Source organism: Puntigrus tetrazona, chromosome 8 (genome assembly GCF_018831695.1).
Source record: "Puntigrus tetrazona isolate hp1 chromosome 8, ASM1883169v1, whole genome shotgun sequence".
Taxonomy (NCBI): domain Eukaryota; kingdom Metazoa; phylum Chordata; class Actinopteri; order Cypriniformes; family Cyprinidae; genus Puntigrus; species Puntigrus tetrazona.
Window position 1 is genome coordinate 14,661,299 of NC_056706.1, and position 10,312 is coordinate 14,671,610.

General features: G+C 37.2%; 2 protein-coding genes across 3 annotated transcripts; one reads left to right on the forward strand and one right to left on the reverse strand.

The window, feature by feature from the left end:
• The first annotated feature begins 229 nt into the window (after positions 1 to 229).
• On the forward strand, positions 230 to 3,377 carry derl3 (derlin 3). The gene is made up of 7 exons (XM_043247125.1): positions 230 to 574; positions 1,050 to 1,115; positions 1,223 to 1,296; positions 1,455 to 1,548; positions 1,708 to 1,903; positions 2,208 to 2,298; positions 2,392 to 3,377. The coding sequence occupies exons 1-7, from the start codon at positions 485 to 487 to the stop codon at positions 2,531 to 2,533; spliced, it is 753 nt and encodes a 250-aa protein (XP_043103060.1). The 5' UTR covers positions 230 to 484; the 3' UTR covers positions 2,534 to 3,377.
• Positions 3,378 to 3,520: 143 nt separating this feature from the next.
• Positions 3,521 to 9,108, reverse strand: smarcb1a (SWI/SNF related, matrix associated, actin dependent regulator of chromatin, subfamily b, member 1a). Of its 2 annotated transcripts, none has more exons than XM_043247124.1 (9): positions 8,957 to 9,108; positions 8,567 to 8,678; positions 8,323 to 8,431; positions 7,975 to 8,112; positions 6,127 to 6,254; positions 5,853 to 6,019; positions 5,480 to 5,670; positions 4,948 to 5,079; positions 3,521 to 3,908 (listed from the first exon to the last, which is right to left on the reverse strand). In XM_043247124.1, the coding sequence occupies exons 1-9, from the start codon at positions 9,038 to 9,040 to the stop codon at positions 3,869 to 3,871; spliced, it is 1,101 nt and encodes a 366-aa protein (XP_043103059.1). In that variant the 5' UTR covers positions 9,041 to 9,108; the 3' UTR covers positions 3,521 to 3,868. The 2 variants fall into 2 exon arrangements, with proteins under 2 accessions (XP_043103059.1, XP_043103058.1); XM_043247123.1 differs by having other exon boundaries at positions 8,323 to 8,452.
• Between the last annotated feature and the right edge of the window lie 1,204 nt (positions 9,109 to 10,312).

Genomic DNA, 10,312 nt, shown 5'->3' on the forward strand with positions numbered 1-10,312 from the left:
ATTAATATATTTTTTTAACAATATCTAATATTTCTCTTAATATCTTATGCCTTATAGATTGAAGATTAAAGAATATAAAACGAACTAAAATCTAAATATATATAGTTTTGTAATTTATAGAACAAATGACATCAGTTTCACGCCAATATGACTTTTGTGACGTCAGTGGAACCGTGCGATCTCATTGGTCCACGGAACAACAAGAGAATTTCGCTTATATCCACGTGGAGGTGCTGAAGCGACACACTCCGCCCCCATTAAAACTCTTATATCTACACGCAAACATTATGAATCATTAAAAATCATCGGTCTGAAGCTAACGCTAAACGTGGGCATGGATCTCCTGAGGCGTAAAGCCCGTTCACAGTGAACCGATCGATTGTTGGTCAGCGTCAATGCACTGAAATGTGTCGTTGGATACGTGACCGCACGGATACACGGTGAAAGTGTGCACAAGAGTTTATTAATACGCCGGAGAAACATCATGGCAAACAGCGTCACCGAAGAGTACATGCAGATCCCAGCCGTCACGCGAGCTTATACTACTGCATGCGTCCTGACAACCGCGGCTGTGGTGAGTAAACCCGACTACAGACAGTACACCTGATACTGGACTTACATTGCAAGATAAATATAGAATCGCCACATACTGAAGGCTGTATGTCTTCACGATTGTTATTATGTTCCCCGCGTTCAACGTTTGGTATTCAGTGTCGGTGCAAATGCTTAAAGTGCCAACATATTTATGAAAATGAATTTTGTTTGTGTGCAGGTATATCTCAAAAGCAAGAATTGGCTTGAGTAAATCTAAATAATTATTAATGATTTGTATTTTATAGAACTGTTTATTGCAGTGTGACTATATATATATATATATATATATATATATATATATATATATATATATATATATATATATATATATGTATGTGTGTGTGTGTGTGTGTACATAATATACTGTATTTATGAATAGCTTATAATAGCTTATAGCTTATTTTTCATAGTCACCGGAAAACCTTTTTGTAACTTGACTTTTTTGTTTATTACAGCAGTTAGAGTTCATCACACCATTTCAACTCTATTTTAACCCTGACTTGATATTAAAGAAATACCAGGTTGGTACCCTATCATCATTGAAATGTGTTCATGACAACCACTTTATCGACCCTGTTCATCATTTTATTTTGACATGCATTTATGTTTTCTCTCTTTGCCTGTGCAGGTGTGGCGACTGATCACAAACTTCCTGTTTTTTGGACCTCTTGGATTCAGCTTCTTGTTCAACATGATTTTTCTGTATCCTTTTCTCGCTGTTGGCCGTCTGTGAAATGAGGAAGTGTGCACACAAAAACGCATTCAAGGAGTTTCACAGTGTGTTTGCTTTGCATAACAGCCGTTTGGCTTGTATGCAGCCTTGCTGTAGGTCATCTAAGTTTATGCCCTTGACTGAGCAGATATCGTTACTGTCGAATGCTGGAGGAAGGCTCTTTCCGTGGTCGAACGGCAGATTTTGTCTATATGTTCCTGTTCGGCGGTGTTCTTATGACTGTATCCTTCAGCGTTCATCACAATAAAAACACCGAATCTGTCTCTGCGCCGAGCCATGTATCATAGGCTGAAGTGTTTGTTCGGAAGGAGCATTTAATCCTTTCATAGTGCTAAAATCAGTTTCATTCATCCTTATTTCTTTAACTCTAATGTCTATAGCTATTTGGTCTGTTTGCCAACCTCTTTTTTTTAGGACAAGCTTTCACTATCATGCTGGTTTATGTCTGGAGTAGAAGGAACCCTTATGTCCGCATGAACTTCTTCGGCCTGCTCAACTTCCAGGCCCCATTCCTTCCCTGGGTGCTCATGGGATTTTCACTGTTACTGGGCAACTCCATTGTTATCGATCTCCTGGGTATGTTGACTTTTGTCCTGAAATGCTTATGACCAAAGAACTGACTTTTGATATAATTTTGCATACTGTGAAATATCATTACGGTTTGAAATAACTCTTTGGATATGTATTATTCCTGTGTTGCAAAGCTGAATTTTTAGCAGGCATTGCTCCAAGCTTTTAATGTCAGAATTCTTCAATGATAAAAATGCATTTATTTAAAATAACTTATTCTCCCTTTTGATCAATTGATCAGTGTGTCCTTGCTAAATAGTTTTCTCTTAAAAAAAATAAAAACGATTAAGTAGTGTATGTTTATATATAGGGATCGGTGTGGGACACATCTATTACTTCCTGGAGGATGTATTTCCTAACCAGCCTGGAGGCAGAAAGCTTCTCGCCACTCCTGGAATTATGTGAGTATGACTATAAATATTCGAAATATTTTTCTTGTTGTCATTTGTTCGCCTACAACACAGAAAACTAAATCAGAAACGAATGACTTGCAGTCGAGTTTTGTTTGACACTCCTCAAGAAGATCCGAATTACGCCCCTCTCCCGGAAGACCAGAGCGGGATATCCTGGAATGGACAAGGTGTAGAAGATGCTGGTCAAGGTCAAGATGATGAGGATCAAGGAGAAGAAAACTAAAGGTTTCAACGCAACAAAGACAGCAATAAATCTTGTCACGCTTTTAAAGTCCTCCTCGTTTCAGTTGGGGAAGTTTCTATCTGCGCATCGAGTTCTGACTGTGTAATGGAAGACACTTCTTAGCATACCATCTGGATCCAGGAAAGTTGGCGACTATGGGCACCTCAGTGCCTTTGTGTACTAATTAAATAGATCGAAATTTAGGATTCAGTGCCATGCACATCACAAACAGTTTTCTGTTCTGAAGGAACAATGCCTTTGTTTTACTTCGCACCACATGGTTTGAAACAATTGCTGTTTTCTCGACTTCTGTTTAATGCATATTACAAAGCAGCGGTGGCTGGCAGAACTGGAGTTGAAAGAAGCCATTCAATCTTCCATACCATAATCCATCATTTTGGAGGGGACGTGAACTCCACAAGAGGGTATTTTCTTGGGTTCAATAATGTGGCATATCTCTTTTCCCACAACGCAGTCAGAGGCGAGGCAGGTGGACACATTCACAAATGTGCCGACTATCTGAAATGCCAAATTGAACTGCAGACTATGCATTTTCAAGCCATTGGCCTTTTGTTAGCACCACTGCAAAAAAAACAAAACAAAAAGCTTTTATGCTGTGTAACTGAAAGATGAATTGTCTGGAAGAATTTGTGCTTCACAAAAAGATAAAATTTCCTAAAAGAAAACCCACATGGGCGCTTGTTTATTTCTCTAAATATGAATACAAATACATTTGTTTGTCTAACGGGCTGAGGAATGAAGTTTTCCTTTGTATTGTATTTGCCATTGAATTGTTCGTTGGATATTTCTGCTTTGCAAATAAAAACGTGGCTTTTATTTTTTATACCGATATCTACAACACTGACTAGTTTGCCAGTTTAGTACAGTACCGACTCTTATTTGTTAAGACGGTTGCCCCACTTGGCGAACTGGGACTGTACTTGAAAGTGCATAGCAAGTTTTGGAAATATGGAGCATTATAAAGTGTTTCTTAATCTTAATTTTATTTAAAAGCACATTATGTTTACAAAATGGCATCTATACACAAACACAAAACAAGACAAATAAAGATACCATAAAATCTTCTTAACATTTCAAGACAGAGATGGTCTGTCTCCAAGATGACAGATACTGGGTACGGGGGCAGGTCACGACATGGGTTTTGACTAGGCCAGACTAGAACCAATGTTGTTTTAGTTTAGGTTACAGTATGTTACTCTGATCTGGACTGGCCAGTGGAATGTCTCTATGTTTTTATGTCAGTAACGCTGGGTTGTAGCTCTATTGGTATTTGCCTCTTCAGATTTACATAGTTGTGGGAGGGGGCTGATATTTTCACCATGCTGGGGCTGTGTTTGCAAGTCGTCTCATTCGCCTGAAACAGAAAAGGTTTGATATGAAGACTGATATAGTCACAACAACATCTCAAAATGAACATCTGTAGAACAATTATTATTATTGGTCTTAAAGAAGTAATAGTTCGTCGTTAACATATGGCTTGTCTCTGCTATGGGGAAAAATGGTATGTTAAATAAGGCAGATTCCACTGAGCAGTACGGTATGCAATTATGTCCAATTTCATTGTGAATGGTATCGAAACAGCAAACCGTACTGTACCACTTTTTTAGTACCCTTCCATAAAAGTACATAGCAGAGAAAAGGGTACCAAAAGGGTGGAGCTAAACTCACTGCAGAACCTGATTGGTTGACTAGAATGGTCACTTCTGCCTGATACAACGGGATCCCCTTCACTAGTTTCGGTCTGCTGTCCAACATTTTATTTACATCAGAGTACGTAAAAGCAAAAAAAGTGTATTTCATAATTTTAGATTTTCACAGACAATATGCATTTTTTTCTGTTCTTGTGGACTTGTGAAACGTGATTGCCCAAAAACACACTAATATTGTGTCATGAAGTGCAGTTGTTTAAATGTAGGAGTTTAGAAGTCAAATCTGCAGTTTATTTATGAACATAGCACTTATTTGATATGCAGAATTTGTAGCCTCAGGCTAGTCCCTTTGACATTTACCGTTAGCTCTGACATCTCCTTTGTGATTAAACATGAGATACAACTCTTCTTGTGTAACGTTTTATTCAACAGGCATTGGTGGTCTCATGTATTTTTTATGCGTTCCTGGTCATATAGTTTTGGCTAAGCACAAAGTTATATTTAACTTTGTATATTTATTTTGAACTTAACCATAGTACAGCGCTGACTTTGTTTGCTTTTGTCTTAAACTTTTATAATGGCTATTATTGTTCATTAAAACTGAGAAAAAGGCAGAGTTGTGCTTATAGTCACGCTTTATCATCGGTCACACCACACCTATCAAGTAAGGGCACCAATGGCAATGGAAACACTAGCTGTTCCACCCCGTACCGCTCAGTGGAAACGAGCCATATAGTCTTTTACCTTGTGTTTCTGTCCTGGTCCCTGATCTTCTTCTCCATCTCAGCATCTGTCAGTGTCTCCAGCAGTGGACACCACTGGTCAGCATCACCTGTGTTCCGGATGGCAATCTCCACCGTGGGAAGAGGGTTCTCACTACAAAAAGACAAACTCTTAATTCTAATAGTTTCACAAATATCAGAAGGCCACGACCTTTTTGATGAGTTTTGTAATGTTCCAGACATTCAGAAAACATGTCCAACTTAGAGAAAGTTCATCGCTGTTTGCAAACTCAAGTTGCAAATACTTTCCTGTGCAGTTTAGCATATAAATGGAAAAACATTTAAATGAGTAAAACTTAAAAATTAAAAAAAAAATGATTGTAACAATAATGGGGACTATCAAAATACAGCAATTTAATAATGCACTAACGCTTCGCTTTTCACCACATTTTATCTCTGAAAAAGCTTTAATAAATGATTTATATTCAGCCTGGACTGTGATAAAGTGTTCTTTAATAAAGGATTTGAGAGAGAGTGCGTGTACGAGTCTGAACCTGAAGGCGTAGGTCCTCTGATGCCAGCTGAGCTGGCCGCGTATGCTGTATGCGATAGTGGTGACAAACTCTCCTCCCAAGCCCAGTTCAGAGCACAGCTTCAGAGCAAACTTCTCAGGAGAGTTCTCCTTCTCAGACATGTCCCATTCAAACTGGTCTACCAGAGATATGTTCCCAACATGGATGTTTAACTACATAGAAAAAAAACAAGAGCAATCAAAAAACAAACATAATCTATTTTTATTAGGCTGAAAAATAACAACTATGCTACTATTTTCATGTGTTTTTTAACCAGATGGTCAATTTAATTGAATAATAAGATCTGATGTTTAAAGATAGGATTATTGAAACCAAGGAGAGATGACGCATGTACCTTGATGATGACTCTCTGGTCCATCTGCTCATCCAGTATGCTGTCTGTGGGGTAAGACTCTATCTGCTGTCTGATGGCCGAGGCGATGGCTGGAACAAAGGTCAGTGGGCTCAGATCCAGATCGTCGCAGAGGATTTCAGCAAACATCTCCGGAGTCATCAGCTTCTCTATCGGATCAAGGAAAAAATTGTGTAATGTGGACTAAAATTTTTTTAAAAAACATTCAAAAGTCATTTCAGAAGACGCTGCTCAGGAAGTGTGTAGAGGAGTCTACCATTCATGTTCCACGTGAAAGCATCACGCAGCTTCTGTCCGTCAATCTCCATGTCCAGCCGGATGGGCACCAGGATCTCAGGCTGAGTCGCGTTCTCGTGGATAACAGCAGGGTCATGATCGTCAAAGCTGTAATAGCACACATGAAACCAGATCGTAATTATCTTCTTTTTTTTTTCTCATATCTTTTTGTTTTCTATATTCTGTAGGTTTGAATTTCAATGAGGTTCAGCAGTGTTTAGATGAAGTGCATAAGGAAAAAAAAAAATAATGCAGTCCCATTTAGCAAGAACGTTTTTGGCCTTTATATCCTAACTGTTTAATAGTCTTTACAATTATGACTGTGAACACAAAGCATGGCAAGACTATAGCTGAGAAAATGAATAGTGAGCAAAAACCAAAAGTAAATGATAGGGACCGTCAAACACTAAGAAGAAGGATTGTGTACAAACACCACAAAACTATTGGAGCAAAAGTGACAGCAAACGTCAACATACACCCTAAAGGCACCGTTTCCACAAAAAACTAAACAAAAAGAGCTTCACAAAATCAACATCCATGAAAGAGCTACAACTGCTACCACTTTAATCACAGACAAATCAATGCAGAAAAATATGGTGTCATGATCATGAAACCTGGAGAATTGGTGCACACCGAGATAAACATCTGCTCTTGCCAGACAACTCACTGTGCACCCATTTTGGAGAGAAAAGTGAGAAGCAGATTCCCGCATCAAAACTCTCTCAGACTTTAAAAGTTATACGAATCTATTTCATATTAAAAAAAAATATATATATATATATATATATATATATATATATATATATATATATATATATATATTTTTTTTTTTTTAAGTTTGAAGTTGTAATAAAGAAATATTTACTATAAATATTTGCCAGCTCTTCACACTATGTCCAACACTGTATGAGTATGTGTGTGTGTGTATGACTGTCCCTTTAAGCAGACATTAAAGCTAAATAATTACAGGAGTCTTTACATGATTTCACATACACTACCAGTCAAAAGTTTGAAAACAGTAAGATTCGTAATATTTTCATCAAGGCTATTTTTATTTCTGTATTATCAAAAATACAGAAAAGTAATATTGTGAAATATTTTACCATTTAAAATAATCTGTTTCTATTGGAATATACTTTAATATATAATTTATTTCTGTGATGCAAATTTTTCCATTTCATTGGTCATTACTCCAGTCTAACGTGTCACGTTTTGTTGATTTAATAGAACCTTTTCAGGACTGTTTGATGAATAAAAAGAACATTATTTATTAAAAATAGAATCTTATTTAGTAATATAAATCTCTGTCATCACTTCCGGTCAATTTAACACATCCTAGCTGAATAAAAAAGTTCTTTCAAAAAAAAAAAAAAAATCACTGACCCTAAACTTTTGAATGGTAGCCTATAGTGTTATAGGAAGGATTTTCTATTTCCATTTTAAATAAATGCTCTTGTTTTTAACATTTTATTCATTAAAAAAAACACAAATTCCAAAAAATATTAAGCAGCACAACAGTTTCCAGCACTGATAATAAATCATATTAGAATGATTTCTGAAGGATCATGTGACACTAAAGACTGGATCAATGATTGATGGAAATTCAGCTTTGCATCACTAAATTAAATTACATTTTAAAGTATATTAAAATAAAGCCCCATTATTTTAAATGGTTAAAGAAAATATTTTATATTACTTTTTCTGTATTTTTGATCAAATAAATGCAGCCTTGGTGAACAGATCAAAAACGGATCAATTTTACTCACTTTATGCTCAGCTCAATGTGAAGATTATATAAAACAAAAAAGGAAGAAAAAAAGAATCTCACCAGAGCGGGAAGGTCCTTTTTTTGTCACGTCCCATTCGATTGCGGTTAATGGTGGTGGAGCAAGGCACAGCGTCCAAGTGATGTGAACTGTTGGGAAGAGTGGGCACCCACTGGCTGTTTCTCTTGGCTTTCTGCTCCCTGTAAAAACAAACAAACACGTGGGTTAAATAAGCACATGTGCTGTCAGGCAACAACTAAAGCTGCACAAAAAAATAACCTTATAATAAACAGACCGTTATCATTGATGTGAATGCTACTGTAGTTATTGTTCTTGGAGTAATATATATATATAGCAAAATAAAAACAGTGTGAATACATTTTCCTCATCAAAGGTGAGAAATGGTTTACCTGAGATAGGCTGGAGGTTCAGTGCTGATGGACACGGCCTTGTACTTCTCATCATGCCCCTCAAATATCTCCTCGACTTCGGAGGCTTTCAGCAGCGTCACACTGGTGGCTAAAGTGGTGTAACCGTGATCTAACACAAAACATTGCTTATACTGTAAGATAGAAAGTGTCACTTCCAGCTTACTTTAACCCTGCTAGGTCCTCAGACCTCGTATCAAATGTTCACAGTGAACCCCACACTCACCGTGAGATGATGCTACTATCTTCTTCCTCTCTTCCACCGTCGCTAGTCTTCTTGAGAGCGATGGGTAGCGCTTATATAAGGAGCCTCTGAACATACGCAAGTAATTCCCCACCTAAAAACAGACATATATAATACGATATGAACTAAATAATTAGCCATAGTTATGTCAGCGCCTGTATTCTTTATCTCTGATAAACTCTAACCGTGTAAAAATACAACTACACCGCACAGGACTGATTCTTTACAGTGAATTACCAATCAGTTAGAGATATTATGCCAAATGACAACAATCTTAGCTAGCTAGCTAACGTACTAGCACCCATGGCAAAACAATATGCGGTTTATACAAACATAAATCCTCGTAAAAAAATAGTTCGTTAAATTGCACACCTCTGATCCAATCATGTAAAATTCTCCATCCTCCTCCAGTTGGAATTTAATAGGTTTCTGTCCGTATGTTTTGCTTAACGCCATGTTGAACGTTAGCGCGACCCGTTCAGTTGATCATGCGTATTAGCTAAGCGCCGGAAGTGGCTAGAAGGATACAGCTACGGGCGGAAGTGCCGCAAAGTACTGCGAAATGACAAACAGTTGTTGTCAGCGATTCCCGTCAAAAGAGTGTTTTAATCGTAAAGGAGGACATTAAATATATAGTTTTGATGAAAGACAAGGGTTTTGTTTGTGGGCGGTGAACTTTACTCTGAAATGACAAGATTTTATATGTTTTTGTATGTTCCCTTTATATGTCAAAAAACAAAACAAAAAACATTTACCCTACAAGCACTTTGCCTCACACATTATATCATATTATGTGGAGGGTCAGGAGTAGCTTATTAAAAAAGCTTGGTGCTAGGTTACTTCATATGTTAGCCTTTTCAACATGTATGAGTGCTAAATCCTAAGTAATGGAATATTGAACTATATGCCGTGTGATGTCTTCAGCTTGATGATCACTTAGACCATTGTTATGAAAAGAGGCAACGTCTTCAACACTAAGAAACTGGACTGCTCAGCCAGAATATGTGTGCTCCATTTAGTCAGATTCCCTTTCTTGCTTAAAAAGAAGAAAATGACTTGCTAAGGGAGAAAATACAACTTCTACACCAGAGAACAGCAGTGTCTCTAGCTACTTTAAATACAGCACTGGGTTCACTTACAAAGATTTTAACAATCTGTGCAGATTTTGCAGACTACCACAGCCCCACAAACACTCTTTTCTCTTAAAATTAAATTAATATAAATTAAGCAGGTGCATCTGCTATATGCATTTTTTCTTTTTATGCCTTTTTATGCCTTTGTTAACAATTTTTATGCTATTTAGCTCATAGGTGGCCCTCTCAAAAACTCAGATTACTGGTATTGATATAATAATATTAGCTATCGATCACTAATATGACTTGCTGAATGTGACGTTACAAACGCATACTACTTTTGCTTTTTAATGATTGTACTAGTGAATAAAGAGATATGTTCCAAGCCTTACAGGAACAGTTGCTTTTTAATGTTGTTTTCCTCCATCTCAGTCACCAGGTCATGCAGTAGTTCAGTTTTACCCTGTGATCTATAGGCTGTAGCTTCTTCAATCAACCGTTTATTTCATTTCACATCCCAAATATATCCTTTAAATGCATATAACTGAGCTTTCAGTCTGAAATCAACGTTTTTCCACAAGTTACTCATTATTTCCTCATGGCAAAAATTGACAGCACCATGGCTGGTATCGAAAGCTTGTCGGACATAGCAACG